The sequence below is a fragment of the Onychostruthus taczanowskii genome, unplaced genomic scaffold (genome assembly GCF_017590055.1).
Source record: "Onychostruthus taczanowskii isolate IOZ18803 unplaced genomic scaffold, ASM1759005v1 scaffold33, whole genome shotgun sequence".
Taxonomy (NCBI): domain Eukaryota; kingdom Metazoa; phylum Chordata; class Aves; order Passeriformes; family Passeridae; genus Onychostruthus; species Onychostruthus taczanowskii.
In genome coordinates, this window is record NW_024500683.1 from 3,412,823 (window position 1) to 3,439,571 (window position 26,749).

Below are 26,749 nucleotides of genomic sequence, written 5' to 3' on the forward strand. Positions count from 1 at the left end.
CAATTTGTTTGTTCTCTGGTCATCTAAGGAAAAGAAACACTCTGAAGACAAGATCTGTGTTCAGCGTAAGTAGCAGCAACATCCATCTACACTGAAAATATAAAAATAACCAAGAGAAAATCATCTGTTTTGAACTCCAATAATTTCCTGGTGAGAATTATGCTCTTCCTAGATATAGGAAGACCTCATTCTGCTTTCCCTTTAGGAATGACATGTACAACTTCAGACATGTGCATCCCCCATTCCCAGTTTTGTAATAGGTTTCTACTACTGTGATTTACTGTAGGGACTGAAACCACCCTGCACTCATGAAAACCTGGTCTTATTGTTCAGCGTGAACATCCCAGAAACCTTCAGTGCTTTTCCTTACTCAGGGCCACACTAGTAAATCGATTGCCCCTACAGAAAAATTTACTTAGGGTCTGACATTCCTCACAAGGAGCACACAAAAACCAAACTAAATTTTCCTCTTTGGAGATTATGGCAGAATCCAGAGAAGCGTGATGATCTGTCCTTTTCTTCAGTTGTGATTGTCTCCAAAGATACAGTCTTTGTTAAAAATTTAAAACTAAATATGCTTAAGAGAATGGCAGGGATTTAAATTGTCTTCAGCTCATTCAAGACTTGCATCAAGATTTTTGGCCTTTAGAGATTATGCAAAAATGCTACTTTTCTGTCCTAAATATCCTAAAATCAAACTGTGGATGGCAACCATCAAGAGAAGAGGATCAGAACTTAAACAGTTTAAGAGGAACTTTGGATATTTCTTTCAACATCCACCCATATTTTTGTTTTGACGTTTTAGGAGCTGTTTTCTAACTCACATGATCCTTCTAGTTAGCAACCAGAAATGGAACAAACACAACAGGTCTAGTTATTACAGTAGCCTGTTATTTGTCAGACTCTGAAGTCAATGAGATATTAAGTTCTTAAGCTAAATATGATTATCTACAGTGGAATGAAATTATTCAGCTGATCAAGAAACCTTCTGATGACGTTAATGAAAAAAATCATGGTAAGATATGGCAGGCAACTGACAGAGAAAATTGCTCTGCACACGTTTTTATATGCTTCCTACCCTATTGTAGGAAGCAAGACCTATTGTACAGTATTAAATACTTGTGTATTTAAGTAGTTGCTGTTGTCTGGAAAAGTAAAGAAAATTCAAACTACAATAGACAACTTGTCTATTGGAAGCCATGAAGATGAGAGAAAATGCACTTCATATTATGGAAAGGAGGGATGATATCAGGAATTACTTAGCTTACATATCCATATAACCTTCCCCATAGGAGGAAGAAATCCATTTGTCATCAGACACTTGTACAGATATCTAGAGACACTAAATGATTGCACAATGGTCTCTTCAGTTTGGTACAGAGGAGGGTGACTCAGCTCCAGCAGAGTTTCATGCTGAGAGACTGACACCCTTTTACTTCTCACGCTGGGGTTTTGGAAGGCACCTTGTGTGTTTCTGCATGACATCATGCTACCCAACCTAAAAACGTTGTTTCCATAGAACACTCAATTTCTTCCTGTTTAGTCTCCCCTCATCCCCATCCCAAACTCCTGGTAGCTTTTTACAATGAACCAATGGAACAAGCACTAGCAAAGTGAACTGCTGATTACACTTGGAACAGGCTCTCCCTTTCCTTCCCGGGCTCATTCTGCCAAGTCCAAGACAACCCTGGCTGATGGTAAAGGGCAAGCCACCTCACAGGCCAGCGTCCCTCTCAGGAAAATGCTGAGCACTCACAGTGCTGACAGCATGGCTGGCAGTGGAAAGGGAGAGCTAGGACTGCTGTCTGGAGTGCAGCTGCACCAAACTAAGGGGTGCTTTTTTTGCTAACCCCAAATAATTGTCTGGATAACTGGCCTCCTCCTCTCCAGCGTGCAGGACTGCCTATAAATAAACAAACTCATTCCTTGCTAAAGTTGAAAGCAGGCTGTACTAAGAAATGCTTGAGAAAAACAGCACAGGCAAGACCAAAGGCACTAGAGCTTACAAATCTGTATATCTACCTGCTCTGGTTCCAGTTGATCTCCCCAAAAAAGAAGGTGTAAGTAGTGAAGATTGAGTTACCAACTCAGAGATCTGATCCGAGTAAGAAAGAAGGTTAATGACACCAGATAGCAGGGTCAGACCCGAAAAAGAGCTGTCAGCTGCAAGAGTGAAGCTACAGGGAGAACATGCTTTTGCTTTAACACCCCCTACACACAGCATGACTAGTCTATGCATATTTAAGCCTGATGTTCTGCTTACACTTAGAAGGATAATTAGATAAATAAGGTGCTCTTTTACAGTATATAAAAACTGTGAACATTTACAAATGTTCAGTGAATGAGTATAGAAAAGAAATTATCAAAAACCTTGTTTGCACCACATCAGAAGACTTACTAGCATTTTTAGAAACTGGAAATTATTTTTATTAAGTCTCAGGACTTAAACTGTATAATTAATGTCCAGTTTAGAAACAAAACAAAACAAAAAAACAACCCCAAAAAAACAAAGAGTATGTACAGCTTGGCCTGCAACTCTCACAGTTTCTCTGAGATTTTTTGTAAGTTACAGATTAAATGGGGTTAAAAACAAACACAGTTTAAAAATACCCACATTGCTATCTGCTGAGTCATAACTATATTTAAGGGGATGGACCAAAGACCTGTGACTTGCTAACCCTGTTACTGTCAGATCCAGCTGGGGAGTGTCCAGGTACTCCCTTTAAAGTGCTAGGAAAGAAACAAAAACCAGAGCTTATAAAGAGAGGTCTGGCTCAAGACAGAGATGTTGAGAGGACACCTCAAGCAGTGATATGGATAAGTGAAGAAACCTTTTATTTAGGTGAATTCTAATCTTCACATCAAAACGCACCAAACCCAACTTGAAAGAACACTGAATATGGCCAGGAGCCCTTCTCAGACTGGGGAATTAGGCTAGGTGTCTTATATCCAAGCAAGGAAGGTTGATATGGTAGGAATTCACAAACTTTCCTTGAAACAGTGAGGAAAGCTCACTGCTCCACAGCAGAAAATCTTTGCATTAAACACATGCATCAACTACAGCAACTTGAGGTTAAATCATCCACATAATTTTCATGCAAAATAACAGAAATTGAATGAACAATGATCATTTTTTTCAACAGTAACACTGAGATTAGAGTCTGTACTGCTGATGAAAATTCTAACACTATATTACCTAGTGTATATATCAGACTAGTAGACAAAAAAGTAAAAAAGTAATAACAGTAAAGAAAATATTGCTATTATCACCAATATTTTTCATTAAATAAAATTGTAACATTTAAGCATGCAATGAGATGAAAAAATATTTTAGAAGTTTTAAAAAGGAAGTACTTGGTTTCCTCATTACCCCATTTCAAAACCTGCATTTTGATGAATTCACTCTTACCCTATAATTTGCATGGTTGACAATGAAATTACATACCCAATATTGTGTGAAACTACATTCCCAAGGAAGAGAAACTATTTACAGAATAGTTTATAATACCGCCATAGAACCCCAGAACAGCTGAGCTTGGAAGGAACTTCTGGAGATCATCTGTTCCAAGCCCCCTGCTCATACAGAATCATCTAGAGCCAGCTGGGTAGCAGTAAACCTTCACTTGTGTGTTAGAACAAAATCAGAATAAGCTTTTTAAAGAGATGACACTTAAATTTAATTGTGATTTAAAAAGTTAGGGTGTTGTAAGAAATATATTCTTAGGCATAATATGAATTCATATGAGTATTTCTAACTTATTTTTAAGGAGAAAAAAAGAAGCAAGGCTATGTTATAACTCTTTGATCTTTCAAGAGCTCTAATTGGTTAATGACTCATTACTTTCCTTTCCATGAAATCATATCAGCTATCTTGAATCACAAAGTGTTTTTTCAGTCCTCCTAACACTTTCACAACAAACCAATCTTAAGCTTATGTAATTTCCTGGTAGCATAGCGTATCTGTCTCCACATACTAACAGTAATGCAATTATTTATCACTTTCTAAATTTAAAAAATTTCTTTCTCTGGAAAGAAAAATAACCTATTAAAAAAAAGAAATTATTTCAAAGTTTATGCTCCTTTGTGGCTTAACAGATATCTTTCCTTTTCAGACATTCAAGTCATCACATACTAAAGTACTGCTAGAACTAATTTTTCATATTTAGTCCTTTTGTAATACATATTCTTCCAATGCCTCTGTCCCTATTATTATTCTTATTAGTTACTGTCCTTATCATATATTGTTCACAGTTCATATTAGAATATAAACCCATATGCTAAACATTCTAATTCTCAGCAACTTATTCTCACAGGAGATTTTAAAAAAGTCAAACTACTGCAATAGAAGATTCATATCCCAAACCCTCATTTCCAAATACAACTGTTGACTATAAAATGAGCGAGCATTATCTACTAATTCTGTACAAGTCACTGCTAAATGTCCATCCTGAGCAAGAGCAATGATTTCATGCTGCAATTGCACATGCTGCACTTCAAAGTGCATCCACCACGGAGAGTCCTCGGTGCAATAACTGGGCTGGAATGGCACTTCTTCCCTGCAAGCCTTGGCAATCAGTTCTTGGTATTGTATACACTCCTGGTGAATACTATTGTACTTTTTGTTTAATTTCATTGACTAATTTAAACTGGCAGTCACTTAGATTCTGAACTGCTCATATAAGAGACAGATCCAGTAACAGGAAAAAATGGTGTGCAGAGTCACAGCCCCTCGATAATATTATTTGTGTTGTTACTTCTCAGGAGTGGTCAAAAGCAAACCTCACGTGCCTTAACCAATGGATATTTTTGGGATATGCATTCAAAAGTATTTCAGTAAATCAATACTGCTCACCATAGATTATGAGCACACACATTTCTTACCAAACTCTCACAGAATCATAGACTCACAGAATTGTTAAGGCTGGAAAAGACCTCCAAGATCACCAAGTCCAACCTAGCACCACCACCGTGTCCACAATAAACTGTGTTCTCAAGTGCTATATCCATACGCCTTTGTACCCTTACAGGGACAGGGACTTCACCACATCCCTGGGCAGTCTGTTTCAATCCTTTACAAAAGTACAGTGAAAAAAAAAATAAATTCTAGCATCTAATCTAAGCAGAGTTCACAAAGAAAAATGAGCAAAAGAAAGAAATCAAAGTTGATCAAGAGCTTCAACATTAACATTTTTAATATATAATTAGTAGTCTAATCCCAAAAAATAAAAGATAGATGAATTTTCTTATGAAAATTAGAAGCACACTGCCATATTAGGAACAATAATCAATAAGTTATTCAAAGCCTAAATTGTCATGCCCAATCCCAGCGTATTTTTAGGATTTTTTTTTTTTATAGAATTTTGAGATACTGGAACTAGTCACGCTGACTAAATACAAAAATAACATGATCTCTTGCATGTGGTTCTGTTAACATACCAATATTTGTACATCTTGTTTCTATAGATTACAGATCGTTTCTCAAGTTGAAATTTATTAAATCACTCCAAGTTTTGAAACGAGTTTGCAGCATGACAAACATTCACTTGAGACAGGCAAGACTGCAATCAGCAAATTCTGTACACTGAGGACTGAACTCAAATTGATACCCAGACCTCTAAGTGAAAAACCCAGAACATTGACTGTACTGTCCATTCAAAATCAAAGAAGTATTTTAAAAATTTTGTCAATTTATCTCCATAAACAAAAAAATACTTCATAGCATGAAGATAAAAACTGCAAAGAGCTAACCGCGTAGAAATGCTAGAGGCCAAAAATCTTTCAGAAGCAAATGAAAATAAATTAAAATCAGGGTAATGAAAAAAACACCAGGCAGTTTCACTGTGAGACAGACCACAAACTATTTTTAGATATAAAACCTAAAAACTCAGAGGCAAGGTGGGGGTAGGGTATGATATCTCTATGACATATTTAAACCAAAAGCCTCAGTATAAACACAGATATATCAGCACAAACATATTTTTGTAGGTGCAACTTTAGTTAAGAGGAGAAATGCCTGACAGCATAGTTAAAGCAAACTAGATTACACGGCATTAAATCACAAAAGCCAGAAAAAGAAAGATCTGATTTATTACAGATTTATTACAGGTTGTTTGTTGTTTTGGGGTTTTTTTTCCCCATCTGCTGACAAACTACTTTTGAGGCATGTGGCACCATTGCTTCAGCTAGAAAAATTATATGCATTTTATAAAAACACTTGAATCCTCTCAGCTCAATCAGCAAAACCGATAAATGAACTTTCAGTCTCTATATACAACATAATGGGGCTACAGTGCATCCTCAGCTGCGTGCATTGTGCCCAGTACATATCACTGAATTCTGTGTGGTTGCATATAGCGTGGCTGCAGATACCCACAGCTATTCTGGTTTTCCAGAAAACTTCATCTGTACTGATCTTCCAACCTTGCTTTTGTTCTAAGACTATCAAACACAGACCTTGTTAAAGACTTAGATCTGCATCCTCCTTGTACTAATTTTTGACAGATTTTCCTTCAAAAAAGGTGGCCAAGACAAACCAAGAAAACACTGCAAAGATTTTAAAAATCAGCATGTTTGGCAGGGAGTAAGAGGCATGTAAACTTCTCTGAAAGTTCCCCACACTCTGGAATCACTTAAGGCTCCTTCAGTTAATGTACTGGTAAATTGAACAACCTTCTTCAGAATTTGTGTCCAAGGTTTTGAACAAGGTTCATTGAGAAGCATCCAGGTAAATTTCTCATGCTGAATCTAGAAATCAAATAACACAATATTTTCTTGAAATTGCCGTATCTATGAAAATCTATGTTTTAGAAAACTGAAAAACAGTTTTGGCATCCACATCAGATGAAAATAGAAAGGAATTCCCTACAGGAATACACAGCAAAAGTGAAATTGCAGATGCTGTTGTTTCAATCAGAACACTGGGATTGTTTTCCACAGGGCAGGTTAAACAATTAAAAACTCAAGGTAGAGTTTCAGGGTTTGTTTTAGCTAAAGGCAGTGCTGCTGGGGTTGGGGGCAGCCTATCTTGTTCCTTTCCCACTGCGACTGCTGAGATGACACAGCCACAGGGATCAGCCGCCAACCTCGCTGAACAGAGAGGCTGATGCTGATGTGGAGGAAGTGAGATGAGGCTGAGAGATGGAGATGGGTGCTGTGAAAGCAAGATCCTAATTTTATTTTCTTCCAAGTAATATTTTTGGCTTTGTTTATTTGGATTTGTTTATTGCCTGCCATGAGGCACATGGGATTCCACACAAACACTGCTTGTCTCCTGCACACTTGTTGTGGAGCAGTGCCCTTAAAGTACACACCTCACAAAAGCCTCTTCCCTTTATTTGCAAGTGCTTTACAGGAAGAAGATCATCACTAGGAAATAAAAGGAAAAGAATGAAGTCTGCTTCATCCAACAGTGTTTTACCAGTTCAGCTGGTATGACACTGCCCCACTAAGTGCTCCACTGTCAGGGAAACACACTACAGATCAAAGAATTCTAATTTGTTACAGTCAGTAGCTTGATTAAAAAAGCTAACTCTCTGTTCCCTCACAGTGTGCTTTTAATCTAAGTGCTATACATTTTTAAATGTATTCTTTCCCTCTGCCAACTCTGTCTTTGCCTTTGCTTTCCCAAGTCGTTCTGCATAGTAAATTACATGTTAAATTGCAGGATGATTCAAACCAAATATGGACATCAAAATCCATTAATACATGAATGTTGAATTTTATAAAAATTGCCATATTTCTTGTAAATTTTCAGGTAGAAACAAGCCCCAAAATGCAGAAAGATTTTGACAGGTGATTATTCTTTAAAAGAAGTGCTGGTCTGTCATTTTACATGTTAAGAAGCCCCATTTTTCTCCTCAGTTATAAAATTAAATAATTGGTATTTATGAGGTGGGTACAGCACCAGTTTGTTCTTTTGACAATAATCACTGTATTTTCCATCTTTTTAATTTCTAAAATAAAGTGTTGAAGTTTCTGGAAATAAACACAAAATACAGTATTTCAGGATAAAAGAAAGACTGAATCACTACAGCTTCTGATCCACTACTTCAAAAGACCTGAAGAAACATCAGAATTTGTACTACATTCAGGCTCCCACACTCAGGAAGCAAATTCCAAATTCCTTTTTCTTGAAAATACCCTGCAACCAAAATACCAGACATTTCAGTCTTAGCATTGTTGGCTCCAACTGCTCAAATGACCTCAAATAAATAAGTGGTACAGTAAAGGAGAGGTGTTTTCTTGCATAACCATCTAATATTTTAATAGACCAAAGGCTAGCAGGATTTTGTGTGAGCACGGATAAAAGCTGGTTTGAATAACTGTAACTACTGCCTCAAAACTGGGATAATACCTCATTGCCATTTTCAGTCACTCTTTAAAAGTCTTCAATGAATTGTTTTGGAAACCAGTGATTATCACATGTATCTATTCTATACCATTTGTAAGAAATAGGTATAAAACTTACTAAAATGTCTTAAAATGTTTTTCAAGAAGACTGTTGAAACTAACTCTGATGTTCAAAACAAATGCCACGTACAAAAATAATAAAAAGTCATGCCCATGAGTACCTTCATGGAGAGTTGAACTTTTTGAAAGGAAGCCAATATTTTTTAGTTTGGTGAAGAGAGTGGTCTCAGCAGATACAGCCAGAGAACAGACAGCAAAGCAAATGGTTGCAAAATCACGTAGAGATAGGTGGCTTTGGGAAAAGCAAATTGCTTGTTATAAAAGGCTTCTAACAGTGAGCACAGAAATCCCCTCACCTGATGCCAGCTGTGCTCTAGGAAAATGGAATTTTCTCCACGTTTTTTTTTGCAATTAAAAAGGTTAGCACTAAAAACAAAGAGAAAACCCTACATAAATATTATTCATCACCAACTTCTGCTCTTAGCAGAAAGAATCCTCCTGCCTGGAATTTACTGAGGCAAGTGGGAACAGTATTTCTTCCTCCAGTAACTAGACATCCCAAGAAGGTGAAACACTTTCTCTGAAATACGGCCCAAGCCACTGCTCTTCTGGCAGCAGTGAGTAACAACTTTGCTGGTGGAGCTCATAGTCCAAATACAGTCAAAATCCAAGCTCTTTTGTAGTATCTTACAAAGAAAGGGGAAGAATTCCTAAAAGAGTCGTGAGAGTAATCCCAACTGCTGTAACTCAGATCATTTAACAGCCAGCTATGATAATCTCCTCAGTAAATTAATATGGTTTGTCAAGCCAAACAAACTACAAAATAAGAAAGCTGTGACTGTGCCATGAAGATTTGCTAATCATGAACATCCATTTCAAAACCATTCTGAAACTCAACCGAAACCAGCTTATTATCTCCTTTATTGGTGCTTTCAGAAGAGGAAAAAATTGGCCCACCAGCACCCCAGAAAAGTGCCAATGAGAAGCAACTAATGTTTGATGAATCTTTAGAGAAAGACAGTGAAATTAATTCATCATAGATCTATTTACTCTAAGGCAACTGCAGAACAAAGACTAGCCTAAAAGCTTTCATGTCCAGAAGTACTGAATACTGCTGGCAGGTCTAAAGGAATGCTACCAGCACAAAGCCCTGCTCTCCTTTGTCAGCAAACTGTGCCACACTGGAGTACAATACATGGGCAGTACATGTTAAAGTCTGGAGAAGAAATATGACTTTATAAGGTATTTACTGAGATAAAACTAAACCGTTATAGAGTAAGTCTTATTCTATGATTCTGTGGAGTGATTATGACTGTATAATTAGGCTGTCTGCCTAACAGTACCTCACTACGAGTTTACGACTCAAAAGCTCTGTTGCACTGCTTTCCTCAGGAATAACTTCTGCTAAAGTTCACAGAGAACTTCAATAAGCAATTCACAGTTTTAATAAGGAAAGTATTACTGGCATTACATTAATATTTTACAATCATTTACATAAAGCATAAGAGCTATTACAGGACAAAATATATACAGAAGTGCATCACAAAAAGAGAGAAAGACCTACAGCTGAAGTCCAACATAAATAAACATAATCAATTTCCCAAGCTGACAGTGCATTGTAAATTATTTACAACATATAAATAGGTGTAACACTACTCCAGGTCCATTGAAAAAAACCAAAATGGCATCAGAGAAGAAAAATGGCACAGCATAGCTTTCTATTACCCACACTACAACTGAATGAATGAAATGCAAGAGTAGATGTGCCAAGTTACTTGATACTTGCTAGTCAGCTTAATCAGATACTCTCAATTTCCTGCAGGATGGATAACAAACGCTGTTCTGCTGCTTACTGCACACCACGTCTACTGAAATATTTTCTGAGGCAGAATGATCCCTAAAGCCATCTAATAACACAAGGAGTCTGGAACCACACAACCCGACATAATGTAAGAGAAGTAGGTTTAAATAAAAATAATTAATTAAAAGATCTTGCACATGGGTAACTGGATAGTAAATTATAAGGTTATGATGACAGATACCCAAGTTTCTGACTATCCTTTATTGTAACCCTACCATGTAAAAACCCAAAAGCTGACCTCGTGCTCCTCACTGCCGTCTGCCCTTATTTTAAAAAACATCCTAAAACTTCAGAAGAGTTTAAAAAGCAACACACTTAAAACAAAATTTTCAAAAACTATTTATCTGAAGTGTTCTCTCAATATCAGAAAGCCATTTTATATTCAACAAACTGAAATAATTAAGACTAGAATTCATCTTTTAATGACATGCATTTGTGTGAAGAAAGGTTAATAAAGGATGAGCAAGATTATTGCCATGAATAACAAGGATTTAATTTTAGAAATTCTGCAGTGCTTGAATGTTATTGAAAATACTTTTAACTCTTTCATTGTTCAGGAAGATATATGTATGAGGTACTACTTACTTGTACAGCAAGCTGAATGAAATTCTTATCTTGTACCTTATTATCATCAATAACATGATATTAATTTTCTGCCTAACTATATTCATTTTCCTGCCTAACTTTATTCATATATTAGCACTGATATGCATTTTATTAATCATCATCTCGGTCACTTCATCTACCTAAATTTTTCATCCATTAGAGATGCATATTTCTAGGGAAAACGAAAAAGATTTTCTCTTTAGTTTTACTTCCTTAATGAGGACACGCAGAAGAAAATAACAGGGATGGTGAGGAATGTGAGAACCAAGAGACCACGAAAGCCAAGCCACCTCCCTTCCAGGTTTACCCCTAACTGAAATTCTTTAGCCCCGGCCCAAGTCACACTGACAATGAGGAAAAACCAGCTAGCCATTTATCTCTCCTTTCAAAAAGCTGAGGAGATAAAATATAGGAAAAAATATATAGCACAAAAAAAAAAACCCTCCAAACAAAACAACCATTGTGACTTTCCTTGCAATAGCTGATAGTTAGGGCTTTGCTAATTCCCCATTTCATTGCCTTCATTAAGAAAATGTTTTCAAAAGAAGAAAAAAAGACATTAGTATTCAGGCCTAAATAAAGCCAAGAAAAAAGTTTTATGTTTTTTAAACCTCAAGATGACCTCTCAGACCACTTCTGAAGCCACTCAGAAATTCTTAGAAATCAATACTTTGAATCAAGAATTTTACCTCAAAGTAATATGAATTTTAAATAATTGACCCTTTTGCAATTTCCATCTCCTCTCTGTTCCATTTTTTGGCACTGATTTTCTCACTGTTTCAAAATACAGTCTGCTCAAAAGATGCATTTCTAAGCATGACTTAGCTTCTTATTCATAAAGGAAAATTGCTCCACATTTTTTGTCATTGCCCTGATTTTCTACCTTTCTATAGTCTCATGTTTCCCTCAAATTCCCATACATTGGAAAAAAAAAAAAAAAAACTTGTAAAAAAAGGAAAAATTCATAATTTTTTAAAGGAAAATTTTCTTACTAAAAATCTCTCAAAATATTTTAGTAAAGACATTTATGGGTGGTACCTACTATCTCCTGTTACTCTTCTAAAGACAATCTGGATCATACTGGAAAGTTCCTAATAAAAGAAGAGCACTCTTTGTGTCAAGCAATTTTGTCCAGTCAATTTTCCTTCAATAGCAGCCAATGTATTTGTACAATAGTGATTTGTTTAACTTTGCAGAATTACACAAGCATAAAAATTTGCACTTACAGTATCCAATATATCAGAAAAAATTAGAGAACCTAAATGTTCGAAATTGCTAGATAAATTCTTTCTGTAGTCATGCTCCTCTCACAAAGATCACTTTGTTTTGTGTCTGGGTGCCTCCAACTCTTCTCTTCTTCCTTCCCCCGGCCTCCTGCTACTCACAGTCCCTCTGTGCTATGCCCAGGATCCAAGCAAAGGGGAAGTCCAAGGGCCAGGTGTGGTTTTTTACTAGGCAAGCTGGAGCCAGACCTCTTGCAACAGAAAATACCCAACCTGAAGACATGGGAATACAGTTGCTTCCCTCGTCATCACAGGAACACGCTGTACAGAAACCACAGTCCCATGACTCAGAGCACATCTCAACCAAGAAGCTCTGAGATGATCCTCTCTCTCCACTGAGCCCAGGGAACTTGAAACTACATTCCTAACTGCTTCTTGACATTTCCTTGTCCCCATGCAAACTGAAGTCCATCCAATCCAATTGTGCCCTACTCTCTTTCACTGTCCTTTTGATTTTCCATGCAGTCTCTGCTTTTCACCCCACCCTGTGTCAGAACAGGATTTTGCCTACTTTCTCCTCTACACTGAGTGCCCACTATTCTGTTGCTGCTCAAAGGCAAAATGTGAATACCAGAAAAATTTTTAAAAATAGCATTCGAGGAAATGGTGATACTTTCTCTCTTTTCAATCTTGCCAGCAGTAGTGAGAGGACAGACAATTTCACTGGGGGAAAATTAGTATAATACTTCCTGTCATACCATGAAAGTTATATGTTTCCTTTGTTTTATAAATATTAATGTATTAACAGTAGAACTGTCAGTATTAGAATCATGATTTGAGAAAGTGCTATTCACAATTAACTTACTACCTATGTACTTTCAGATTCCAGAAGGAATGCACACCAAAGCCAAAATCCTTCCCACAGAAAAAAAACCTGAAAAAGTCTAAAAACATACCGCTTTCTGTGGCATTCTTTGGATACATGTTCAGTGATTCAGTTAATTAGTAGCATTGAGTCTGAGCTCTATCTTTTAAAAGCTAAGCATGAAAGTAGTATCTTACCTTGTATCTCTAATGAGAGGTGCACTTCCCAGTTTAAAACAGATCTTTTCCCCACCACAAGATGTTTGCCTTAATGAAAAGCTTTCTGCCAGATCAAACCCTGTCAAATAGGACACAATGCAATACAATTATAACGGAATTTAAAAACCATCTGTAAATAATAATTTTTTAGCATACTTGAATACAAGCACATTAGCATTTCTAGAATATAGATTGACAAGCTGTTTTGAAAAGTAGAACTTGAAGTCAGAGAAACTTTCAATATTCATTTTATTAGAACTATTCATGCAAAATTCACTTGGTAGATGACTTTAAAACCTGAAAAATGAATTTGCTAGTTCTTTTATCATCTGGATTAATAAGAATGCATGATGATTGGAAAAAAACATGGAAATTAGTGTGGCTGCCGAAGAACCAATATTTTTGAGGAAAAAACATGCTCTGGGATGCTGCCACCTTCCTGGGAGCAGCAGCAGCTTTTGGTGCTTGGGGATGGCATTCCATCCTAACCTTTCAATTTTAAAGCCAGCTTCAGTCAGGCTATAATTACATTCAGCAATCATTACCAGTTAATTAATACAGATGTCCATATTAGCTTGTCATTTACCTGATACACCACGACTGTCTCTGTTGATTTGTTTGAGATGACGGGCAACTGTTTTCATTAAAGGACACACAGCACCTTCAAGAGAGCACAGTTTAGTACCTATGGTAAAATGTTATCAAACTAACAGGAATTGAACAAACTATCATGGCAGTTATGGTAATATTGACAGGAATGTTTCTTTTTGCTACTTTAGGATATGAAAAGCAGCAATAAACCAAATTAAAAAATCTAAACAAGAGCAGATTTTATACTGCACTTCCAATAATATAAGCAGATAGAATTTGTATCACATTTTAATTCAGCTGCCTGTGGTTAAAGTTCATATAAACAATATAGCCAGGAAAAAAACAATTCTTACCATGATGTTGCCATTTACAACACTCTAGAAAGCAGCAATATCTGTTCCAAGTTCTTTTTGTATTTCTCACTGTATTACTAGAAAGTATTTTCCCCCATTCATGAATATGAAACAGTATTGTATTTTGGGGAAAAAAAAGCACAAAAATTAAGTAGGGGAGTAAGTCTGGACCAAAGTATTTTGGTAAGCAAACAGAATGTTCTAAAATATGGAACATGGTAAACTGAGGTTAAATCTAACTGAACCCTCTGATATGACACTATATTAATATGCAATATATTTTAATTAATTCTTACATGCATTAAGTCCTTTATACTCTTTTTAAAATAGATATACAGGATGCCTACTTTTAAGAAGTAAATACAGGAAAATGTCACTTTTGTGCAGGGGTCAGAAATAAGGCTTGCTATTTAACAAGTTTTGCAAATAGCCCTGCTAAATCCTAAAAAAAAAACCTAGCAAACCAAAGATGACAAGTTACGACATTTGGCCTGTCAACTTATCAAGCACAGAGCTTTGTGAGCTGAAAAGATGTCCAAGCTGTATCTGAAGCTGCTGAACAGTGAAGGTCAAGGTGCTTTCTGAACCATTAGTTCAAAGAAAAAATTAAGGAATGTCCTACCATTAATCTGGAAGTCATCTGTATTTGAATGTTTCGTAAGAGCATCCAGACCAAGCACTGTTATTAAAAACAGCTATATTTTTAACCTTAAAGCATGTGAAGTTTGTCATTCATTCTGTAGTTATGTAGAAAGCATATTATCCTTCAAAACTCTTAAATGCTATTAAATATATTTCAGTATTTGATCTGGATTAAGAATGGCTAATTGGAAATAACTAGTAAAAGTGAAACTATATCATATAATACAGTTTCCCGATAATATGGTTGATGAAAGCTATGTCAACTATTTAAAGACTAGACTGGGCGAAACACTTTTTTTTTTTTTTTTTGTAACATTCATTAAGTTCCACGTGCTTCACATGTAAAATTAAAGTTACAATTAACAATCACAGATAAATTAATTTACTTCTAAGGCTGTAAGAGAAAAAATTTTTTTCTTTCCCTCATATAGATCCTAAATACATGGATACGCATGTTTTTCCCTGTACAGATAGAGTTTCATGACAAATGAGATGAAATATATGCATGAAAAACCCTGTAAGTTCCCTTTCCCCAGAAAAGACTATGAACTGTAAAGAATATTCATGTTGAAAACTCTGAAGTGAAATCTTTCATCATTCTTGGTTGGCAGGAAGTTTTATACAGTGAGAAAAGCATTTGCTGGAATTACACAGTAACATAGCAATTTCAATACACCAGTTGATATATACATACATGGGACAGAAACAGGCTCACCTTAGATACCCTTGAGTTTACAAACCTCAACCTTCAATCAAATACAGATCATTAAACTATAGAATTCTATACACAGCCACTCCAAACCAATGAATGTTTTAGGGTACATTTACATAACTATAGCTCTAAGAAATAAGCTGGCGTAAAGGAAGCCATTTATGGCTGAAGTCACAAAAGAGTATCAGACATACATGGACAGATGTTTTTTCTTAAATCTACAGGTTTTCTAAGAGTCTTTGTCAAAAATATTCAACAAATTTCAAGGCAGATTCTCTTTTTGGTTAAATTCTTGACAGTACTTATAAGAGCAGACAAAGAGTATTTATTGCTGATTTTACCCTAAACTGATGTAAGCTTTAGAGAACCTGGGGCACAAGGGGGCTTTTTTTTTTTCAGCATTAACTTACATGAACAGTGAAAGACTAGAAAGTTCAAGCCTATTCCCCACAGCCACTTTCTTCCAAGTCTGAATAAAGACTCAAGCCTTAATTTTTGTGTTATCCAGATGATAGCAATGATTCCTCACATGCCACAGACTGGACCGTGGACCTATTTTTATCAGTGGCGTAACAGTCACAGCACTGACAGGCCATTTAAGTGTTAGTTATTTGTTTGTATTCCACATCCCCAAAAGAACTGAAAGAGTTACGATGAATCTTCTATTGCATGCTGCTGATGCACTCCTTTAGTTCAGTTCTATTCCTTTTAACAGAGAGCTAAGGGAAAACTCTCAAATAACAAGACCAAACTCCATACCAAGACTGACAACTTTCATTACTACAGAGTGAAGAAAATTCTTTCTGCAGTTACAGCTTGTATAGTTAACCTTTTCCACAATTTTTAGACTGCTAGCAGATCCTTAAATTTTCTTTAGCCTGAGACAAAACAGGCAATTTGCCCATTCAACATATGAATGACAAGGTCTACATGATATCCAGGAAAGAAAAAGAACAAGATAAACCCTTGCTGCTAATCCACTGGGAAACCATGACCCTACCTAGCCTGTTAAAATACATTACTATAAAATTCATTAAATAATAAGAAGAACAAGCTTACATTTATAAACTAGATTGCTCTGCACATGATAAAATTATATCTGTGTGGACTGAACTAAAAAATTAATATTAAACCAGTGATATCAAACGTCAAGTTAACTAATCTTTAAATTAATGAGTTTGCCTATCCATACAAATAAACTGGCCTGGATCTTTATAAATCAAGGAGTTCTAGCTATGAGCTTATTAATATAAAATAAATCAAATGATCTTGAAACTATTAACTTATGCAGACCAAGCAGGTACATCACTGTTCATCGCCTTTTCTCTATAACCACTAAGATTAGTAAGAATTTTTTGTTTGTTTCCTAATAGCATAATGAAAAAAAAAAACCAAAAAGGCATTGCATCTAGACATATCTGTTGCAACATGCAATAGCGTGTTCCAGATTCCTGGAATGATCGGGACACCTGTTGAAGCACACTGCAACTTCCATCTAGGCACCATACTCAGCTTCCATGCAAACAAGGGCAGAAGAGACTGTGGCGTGTGCTTCAGTCTCCCTCTTACAGATATGTCTTGTGTGCACTTCCTGAGTGGGAACTGAAGCTTCCAATGGGCAGTCTTGGCTTCTCCAGATTAGTGTAACCTGTAATGGCTAGATTCACATCACAAGTACCCATGTGCTACTTTATAACTAAACTTCACATTTAGGTGGTTTTTAGCTGCCATCTACCACCACTGACATGCATATTGCAAAGGCACTGAAGCTTCCATCAGCAACCATGACCACACCAATGAATGTGGCCATACAGCAAAGCCCAACCTAATGTATATCCGCATCCTGTGTCGATGACTCAAGCTTCAGGCAGAAACCCATATTACCCAAGATTTTTCTCTTACTCCTACTGGATCGGGCATCATAAACACAAAGACACAGGCAACTTCTTCAGAGCTAGCCACACACTTGCAAATATCAGCAATGATATCCAAGGAGTCCACCTCAAACATATTCCTAATGAAGATAAGCAGATCCAGCTGGCTTGATTTCAAGGTCAATAATTCAGATTTCTTACACATCTGTGGCCTCAAGTATACAGCCACCAGGAAATAAGATGTGATTTTTTTGTATTATGTTATTTTACCCTGTAAAGAAGATTATATTACATTACAATGTATATGTTAATTAAGACAAGGGTGGGAAGAATGAAGGGAACGTGATACAGTAAATAAGTCAGCTTCAAGTCTGGTGACTATTTAGATGGTTATGAAGTAATGTAACAGCATTGGCAGGCAGAAGTAAGAAATCCAAGCAACAGAGTTCAAGGATTAGGGTACTCACACTAGGCCCCTGGAGAACTATATTCTCCCACGAAGAAGAGCAAGTAGCGAAATGCAGGACTTCATATTATTTGAGACAACCAGCACCACTTAACCAAGGGCAAGCCTTGCATGACTAACTCAGTGGCCTTGCACAATGAAGTGACTGCATCAGTGGACAAGGGAAGAGCTATGGATATCATCTGGATTTCTGCAAAGCCTTTGACATGGTCCCCACAATATCTCTGAATTGTAGAGGTTGGGATTTGATGTGTGGACTGCTTGGAAAATGCCAGATTGGTTGGACAGTCACATCCAGAGGGGTGTGGTCAACTCCTCAATGTCCAGAGGGAAATCAGTGGCAAGTGGTGTCCCATTTGGGATCAATGTTATTTAATTAATTATTGACATAGATGAAGGGATTGAGTGCACCCTCAGCACATTTGCAGATGACACCAAGCTGAGTGGTGCAGTTGACACACCTGAACGACAGGATGCCATCCAGAGGGACCTGGACAAGCTTGAAAATTGGGCTCACGGGAATCTTGTGAGGTTCAACAACCTCATGAGGTGCTGCACCTGGGTCAGGGCAATGCTCAGTTGCAAACAGGCTGGGGGTTGAAGGAATTGAGAGCAGCCCTGACAAGAAGGCTTTGAGAATACTGTTGGATGAAAAGCTGGAGATAAGCCGACAGTGTGTGTTCACATCCCAGAAAACCAGTCATATCCTGGGCTACATCTAAAGAAGCATGGCTAGCAATCATGATAAGTGATTCTGCCCATCAGCTCTCATGGAAAACCCCCCACTCTGAGTACTGCATCCAACTCCAGGGCCCCAACACAAGAAAGATGTCAACCAGTTGGAACAGGTGCAAAGGAAGGCCACAAAAATGATCAGAGAGCTGGGGCATCTCTCCTGAGAATTAAGGTTTTCAGCCTGGAGAAGAGAAGGCTCCAGGGGGACCTTACTCCAGCCGTCTAGCCAGTGGGCCTGTAAGAAAGATGGGTACAGACTTTTTATCAGGACCTGTTGTGACAAGACAAGGGGTAATGGTTTTAAATAAAGGAAGTTAGATTTAGACTAGACTTTACAATAATGGCAATGAATCACTGGAATAGGTTGCCCAGAGAGGTGGTAGATGGCCCATCCCTGGAAACATTCAAAGCCAGGTCAGATGGGAATATCAGGAGTATGAAGACATTGTATATGAGAGACACTGTAGGGTCATTATATTTATATGTAGAAGTATCTAGCTGTACTAAAATATTAAGACCAAAAAGCTGATTTGCATACTTGAAATCACTCACTGTATTTGGGCTAAAGTGCCTATCTAAAATCATGATCCATAGCCAATACTTTTCACAACACATTCCATGTCAAAAGACAAGGAAAATTTACCATGCCTAATAGTCCCAGCACTTTGTTTATACTACATTTTTCATGGATTAGTAAGAGGCTTTAAAAAACTCTAATTGTAAAAGAAGGTTGAAAAAGAAGCAATGATCTGGGAATGGGACAGAATAGTAATATTCTTAATATAGCTGTCAGGAATGATCAAATTAGAACTTCATGTGTCACTACGGAAAGAGCTAACGTCCACACTCAAACCCTAAATATTCCCAATAATAATAAGTTGACAACATGAAGAAAGTATGCTTGCAGTCAGATCAAAAATATGCCTGTGGAAAACTCCTGAACTCCCTCGCCTCAGATTTGCTATACCCCATCATGAGAAGCAAGTGCTTTTTTCTAATGAACACTAAGCATATCAAAACATGAGAACTGAAAGAAATCCTCTATGTGAATCTAATGCTTACTGGCACCCTCAGACCCTAAGGAGGACTGCTCCAAGAAGACCCAGCATACTCTCTCAGCCTCTGACTCTTCTTTCAATTCTGGAATTTATTTATTACAATATTGGTCCAATGAATAAGTCATGAAGTACATTCAGCATGCCTGCTCAGAAAGCTCTTCCCTACATATGCACACAAGTCAATCCACACCCTAACACACTTCTTTCTCTCACCACCCTCAAATTAATTCTAGTCTACATTTTTCCATGTATCTGAAGCCATTCCTTTAGATTCAAGTAGATAGGTGAGAAATTTCAAGATGTAAATATAATAATCTCAGATCCTACCTAAATGTATTTTGCTGGAAAAGCTTCCATGTTAGCCCAGAGAAATAAATGCTATGCATATGTTGTTGAAGGAAGAAAACAAAAAAAATCGTCTAGGCAGATATTGAAGGACAGATGCTGATTTAAACAGAACTTGTACATGGGAGGCAACAAAGGCCCAAGAAAGAACAACAACATACAAGATAGGAAAAAAAAACCCCAAACCTTTAGATATTACTCTCTCCATGAAGAAAGCAGATTTCAAATTTGTAACAGATTCACCTGCATACAAATTGTAAAACTGGAACAAGACAACTTTGCCACACAGAGGACTCGGTCCAGCTTAACAGAGCAGAGTAACAAAAGGTCGGTAGAAGGATCTGTACCACTTTTACCGCTGCTCTGCTCCTGGGTCCATTCTTTCCCAACTCCTGCTTTCTGGTCTGTAACTTGTGCTTCTTTTTTCAACAGTAACCATCCCTACAAACTCTAGTAGAATCTCTTTCCTCTTATCAACTGGAGTTTATCTCTGGGTTTAACTCACACACCTGCTGCTGGCAGAGCTGCTCAAGCTGGCAGCTATCGGCTTGTTATTCCTCACCATCTGCCTGTAACTCCACAAACTGAAAAAGCCTCTTTCAAGTGCACACCCTCAGTTATTCACAGGAGAGGTTCAGCCTCTCCTTTTTTTCCTAGCAGTTCAATTGGACCCATATTTGATCTATTTGTGGCAATCAGGCTGATAAAAACTGCAACTTCACCACTGGCTGCTTAGCTACAAACTTCTAACCGAATGTAATGCACAGTTCAGATACACTGTTTATTCTCTGTTCAGTGTATGTGCCACATCTTCTGTGGCTGGCCCAACTTTTACTAAGGCATCATCTCATTAGGAGGGAAAAAAAAAAAAAAGAGACAACACACTGGAATTTTGTTTTAACGTTTTTCTATATTGCTAGGGAACCTTCTGTACTCGCACCATTTTAGCACTGTAAAAACTTCCCTTCTGCAACCCACTACCTAGCAATGACAGAATAAAACCTGTTTTTCTTCTTTCAGACAGAATGATTTCACAGCTATGATGTAGGCTTGCTCTCTCAGAGGGGTTAAGAATAATTCATCAGCAGAGCACTTAGCCTCACTGCCCTAAAAATATAAGGGGAAAAAGACTTTGACTTAAATTCAGGCTCTTCACAATGCATTATTATTCTCTCAGAGCCCACACATTACACTTATTATTTATTCATTATTACTGCTTATATTTTCCAGGGGTAGTAAAAGGATTATTTTCCTAGTCATGGACTTGGAAATTTCTTGGTCCTGAGTTAAAAATGAGTTCTTGAGATTCAAAGTTGTTGCGTGTGTGTGTAGTTTCCATTATCTTTCATAAGATTTCTGGAAAGGAACAACGTTACTACGAGTTAATTTTATTTTTGAGAAAAAAAAAACAACTCAATTTAAATAACAATAAATATGTTCTCCTTGCTAATAACTGTAGGAAAACTATAATAAGTTGAAATACTTGCTGAGGGTGAATAATTCTAGAAAACTGATGTTCCATATTTGACAAGCACATATGAAATATCTTTAAGACAGAATTTACCACATTCTGGAGAGTTAATGTAGAGTTTAAGTGAGAACACTAGATAACGTGGAAAGTAAGAGAAAGAGGAAAACAGAGAAATATAAGAAAATTTGCAGAAGACAGGTAACAGCTTTTAAGTTAAACAATATCTTTTTATTTCTTTTTCTTATCTTCTTAGGAAAAAGGGTTTTTTTCACTCTGTGTGAAACATATGACCCAGTTTAGGGATTAAGTATAAGGTGCGGTTAACATGAGCATTAGATTGTTAAGATCAATGTGATAACTAATCTGCTCTAATAAAGCCACATGTTTTTGTTCACAAAAGTTTTGCAAACTCTGATTTATAATTTTATTTTGTATGTTAGGAAAAGAAAAGTACAAAACAAAACTCCTAGGAACTACAATTACCTCCAAACATGAATCTTCCAAGCACAGGAAGCAGAAAGGCTGCTCTGGAACTGCTTCAAACTTAGTTAATTTCAGAAAAGAGATTTATAACAACTGTGTATAATTTCATGTGTTCATACTGTTTATTTTCTATGTGGTCATGTTATTTGCTAAAAATTTTTTAGTATTGAGATTTACACCTTTGGTCTGTGATGGGCAAGAAAAAAGGAAGTACCTGTCTGGTCACTGACAGCCACAGAAGTAGAAACAGGAAGGAAGAAGATTGCCATACAAAGCCAAACTGTGCAGGATCCAATGTACTTCATCTCCCCCTGGACACATGTGAACAAACAGCTACAAATCTGAAACAAAAAATAAGCATATTCAGAACAACCTCATCTTATTCTTCTCACCTTGTCAGAATACTACAAACAAAAACTTCTTAACTGTGAAGAGGAAGTTTCTAGTCATATAGAAGTATATAATCCATCTGTTTAAGGAGCTACTAGAAAAGATTTATGCCACTTTGGAAATAAATGATAAATATACTCTTTTTTTAGTTCTTTATTAATAAATGCAGAAGTAACACCTTAGAAACACTAACTTGGAGATATTAATTGTAAAGGCACTGAATGTTCATTTCATTAGTAATTACTGATTTTCTTCCATATTTCTCCCCAAATTATTTTTCAATATTCAATATATTAGCTAAACTGTTTGGTGTCACAACACTTACAGTGACTGCTGAAGTAGTCCTCAAATGGAACGAGGGCAACATGCAATTGAGTTTTACCACAAAAGAAACCAAAATGCAGTATTTCTCCACCTTACAAAGTGCCTAGAGTAGCCTATATTGAATTTCTAGTTTAAATCTCACAAAAGTACAGGCTTCAACAATACAAACTGGTACTGTCATTAGAGGACAAAAGCTTCTTTCTAAGCCAACTAACATGTAAAAATACACATGAATTTAATGAAACACAGAAAATATCTAATATTTTTCTAATCACATCATCTGTAAGAAAAGGAAATCACATACCTAAGACGCAATTTTTATAATTATTTTCGCAAGGCACCTTATTTATTATCAAAGCTATTCTGTCACGTACTGACAGCAACTACATCACGATTAAGTTTTCTAGCCTTCCCACCAGCAGCAGCAAAGCGAGTAGATGTTCAAATAAATTATCATTTAATTTCCTGCACCTGCTTTACAAGCAAGCATCGGGAATTCAGTAGAGCTGCCGCTCGGGAGGTCTGGTTTTCCGAAGGGCTCTGATCACCAACACCGCCACCCCTCGCTGCCGCCGCACCTCCGGGCTCGGCTCCTCTCCAGCCGGCTGCTCCGGGAGGCTCCGCTCCCTCGCAGCCCGGCTCACCGGAGCCCTCGGCAGCACAGGCTCTAACCCGGCAGTGCCGCTAGCCTCGTTTCCCTCGGATCGAGCCGCGTTTCACGAGGGAGGGTTCAACACTCCGGGCGGGAAGGCAAGCGGGCAGCTCTCCGGCGCGGCTAGGCTGGCTCCCGGGCAGCGCCCCCGCCCCGCTGCCGGAGCCGCTCTCCGGCCCCCGCCCCGGGCTCCCTCCGCCGCGCTCGCCCCGTCTCCCCGGCCCCTGCCTGCGGCACCGGGAGCCCGGGCAGCCCGGAGGGCGAGCGAGGGGCAGGGGCCCGCCGCCGCCTCCTCGCCCTCGGCATCCCCGCGCTCTGCCCCCTCCCCGCAGGGCACTGCCCGCCCGCGCCGCTGCCCGCTCACCAGCGCTCCCTCCAGCTGCGTGCGGGCCAGCCGGCACGCGGCTAACTGCAAGGTAGGTTTTTAAATGTAAATATATGCACAATCAGCACAGTGGCAATTCGCAACAGTTTAATCAGTTTTGTAAATTACTGCTCGTTTAGCAGGGCTGTTTTTATTTGCATATCTTAGCATACACCTATCGTCACACACTAGCATATACAATGTATTTACACAATCATGAGCAGAATACTATAGCGCAGGCTGATTGCAGTACGTTAAAAACTTACGATATACATCATGTTTATGTAAGACATAGTTAATATTAGCAACGATAAACTTAAATGACAATTTTGGAAATCAAAACCAAAAACCGTTGAACAAAAACACCTCAAAACAAACCAGGAATAGTGTAGCATGTGTGAGTGTGCACATGTAATATGTTTAGATAGTTGACTACAGATAGTAAGTGGCTTACCTTTAATTTTTTTATTGGTGTGTCCCCCAGAAGCACTGAAAATGCCTGTACAGAGCTGCTGTAGTGCCGAGGAGTTGCTAGAGTGAGTCTCCAAAGAGTGGTAGAGGGGGATGCAGCTCTGTCCTTATTAGTCTCACAGCGTGACCCTCCCACTCAGTGAGCACAGAATACTCTGCAAGAAAGAACAAACAGCCACCCAGACACAGATTTTACATAATTATATGTGTGCATCCCAAGTCAGGTAACAATGTAAGAAATGTTTGGGGTTTTTTTCTCCTTCCCCCTAACTCTCTAAAAGCACCCTCTCAACAGTTCCATAAATTAGACAGCCGTGGTATGAATGCATGAATGAAAGAGTATCTAGTTTCTAGCTGTGAAGAACCAATTATGTACATTATTACACTGCTAGAAACTAGCTTTTGTCTTTTAAGTGTAAGCATACTTCAATTTCATATACTTTTATATACTTCACCATAAATTTAAAAATCAGCCATGCAAGCAACCAAGAGAGTACATCTATGGCACTGATGCTGTAATGCACAGTGAATTACAGAAATTTGTTTTGCCTTTTAAAATCTATCGTTTACAAACCTGAATGGTTCTTGCACTTGTAATATCATCTGTCTGTGATGAAATGATGAGACTGAGCACTGCCACTGGCTCTTAGCTGAATTTGCCAAACTGCACTTTTGTCAGGTTCTCCAAGTGTGCTTGTGGCAGTTTTCTGCATTGCACTTTAAAGATGTGAACCAGATAGAAGGACAGAGAGAACTAAAACAACTAGAAACAGATATACAGAAGACAGAGAGAAGGGCTTATGTACATCATTTATATACTCATTTATATCCAAGACATATTTTACCTTTTTCTAGTTGAATTATTCTGATGGGAGAAAAAAGGAGGATGGTCATATGAAAATTCATCAGCTTTACATAAATTTAACCAATTGGTCTTCAGATCAGAAAATATATAGGGTAAACTTTCTTCTACCCCCAGCTCCCATACCCAAAATCCTCCCACCCACTCAGCAGATTTTGTTTCCTCAGTGTTTCCTCATTTCAGTCAAGATAACTAGCCAGTATAACCAACAAATCACATGGAAAGACATGATTATCTTCCTGGTTTGAATTTCAAAACAGTTGTTGTTCTTCCCAACTTAGAATCACGAGAGAAAGATGAAATTGCAGCTTACATACACATCTGCTGGGGTGTTTTATTCCACAGCTTTGCCACAGGCTTGTGGTGTAACTTTAGGCAAGTCACACTTCTTGCTTGCTCAATCTGAAAATTACAGAAAGTAAAGCTGTCTTTCCTCTCAGGGTGAGGTGCAAGAGCCCAATCCCACAGCTGACAGATCATCGGATCATTCTTACTCTCCTTCAGACTGTTCATTTGATAAAGGCCTCAATGTTGAGCCCTAATTCTGTGTTTCAGAGTTGTGAGATCCTCAGTTGAAAGACCCTTTGTAAAAGCTCTGCCCATAATAAAAGGCATAATCTTTTTTTTTTTTCTTTTTGGGGGTTTTTTTGTTTTTTTTTTTTAATTTGAGAAGAACTGCATTTCTCATTGCTCTTTCAAGCTACAAAATTCTATTTTTTTTACTTCATTTCACACATCCTAAATACCTGGATTCATCTACTTTACATGAATATAAACAGTCTCATTAATTTCAATCAAATATAAGATCTGAATTAGCTAAGCATTTTAATTGCATAAGAGTTTGCACATACAATCATTTTATCCTTTAAATAAATATTTCTGCCTCTTAAAATTTCAGTAATGCTTTATGGTCCAGACCCGAATACGGTCTTCATTTCCTGTGAAGCAAGGATGTTGCTTCTCTTGCAAAATACTGATGCTACAAATAGAAAACTAAATACCTTTTTTGGACCATGTCAACATTAAAAACCACTTCACATCTGCATGAAAGCAGTAAGTAGAATAATTAGAAACTGCTATAACCTTCTCTAACACATACACTTCCTGTACTCTGGGCCAGATCTTCAACTAAACAGGATTATTCCAGTTCACATAAATCAAAGGAATTACAGGGATTTATACTAGTTGAGGAGCACCACATTAGGCACTGCCATCATAATATTTATGGACAACACTGTTCACATTATTAAAAACAGTTTGAATGACTAGTGACATGAAAACTGGGAAAAAGAAAAACCTTACTGTTTAAAAACGTCTGTCATGACCTCCAGAAAATGGTTTCTCTCTGCCTCCCATAATGTAGGAAGCAAAGCCGTAACTGGTGACACATCTGTTGTTCCCAGTAAGAGCTTAGAAATCTCAAACACTTCCTCACCTGCTGTTACTGATGCACTCCAGAGAAAACATTTATACATTGTCTTATCTGCTTTAAATCCGGGAAGTACTGGAAAAATGGATAAACTGAAGCAGCAGCAGCCAATGGATGATATCCCATCTTGTCTTTGCAGCAACACATTTTTCCAGCTATCTCAGAGTTTAGCTAAAGCACACAGAAGACAGAATTAGACCTGGATCCAGGAAAGAGTCAAGGAAAATACACCAAGAAGCAGAAAGTAGAGAAATTTAGGTTTGAAGCCATACTTAGCACAGACATGCAGAGAAAGTTCCATCTCCTGTGCCAAGGCAAAACCACTCCACTGAACAGCTTTTACTA

The 26,749-nt window shown here is 37.6% G+C and overlaps 1 protein-coding gene across 9 annotated transcripts in view; it reads right to left on the minus strand.

Annotated features, from left to right (window-relative positions):
- COL19A1 (collagen type XIX alpha 1 chain) overlaps window positions 1–24,183 on the minus strand; it is a 174,686-nt gene extending 150,503 nt beyond the window's left edge. For 7 of the 9 annotated variants that reach the window (XM_041410671.1, XM_041410670.1, XM_041410668.1 and 4 more), the window contains exons 1-4: window positions 23,098–23,480; window positions 22,127–22,253; window positions 13,769–13,843; window positions 13,162–13,261 (exon numbers count right to left, since the gene is read on the minus strand). In XM_041410671.1, the coding sequence (XP_041266605.1) occupies window positions 13,162–13,261; window positions 13,769–13,843; window positions 22,127–22,217 (266 nt within the window). In that variant the 5' untranslated portion in view covers window positions 22,218–22,253; window positions 23,098–23,480. Of the gene's footprint in view, window positions 1–13,161; window positions 13,262–13,768; window positions 13,844–22,126; window positions 22,254–22,930; window positions 23,014–23,097; window positions 23,481–24,096 lie in introns of those variants that run through there. The other 2 variants (XM_041410665.1, XM_041410666.1) reach the window with 2 other exon arrangements.
- Window positions 24,184–26,749: the final 2,566 nt, after the last annotated feature.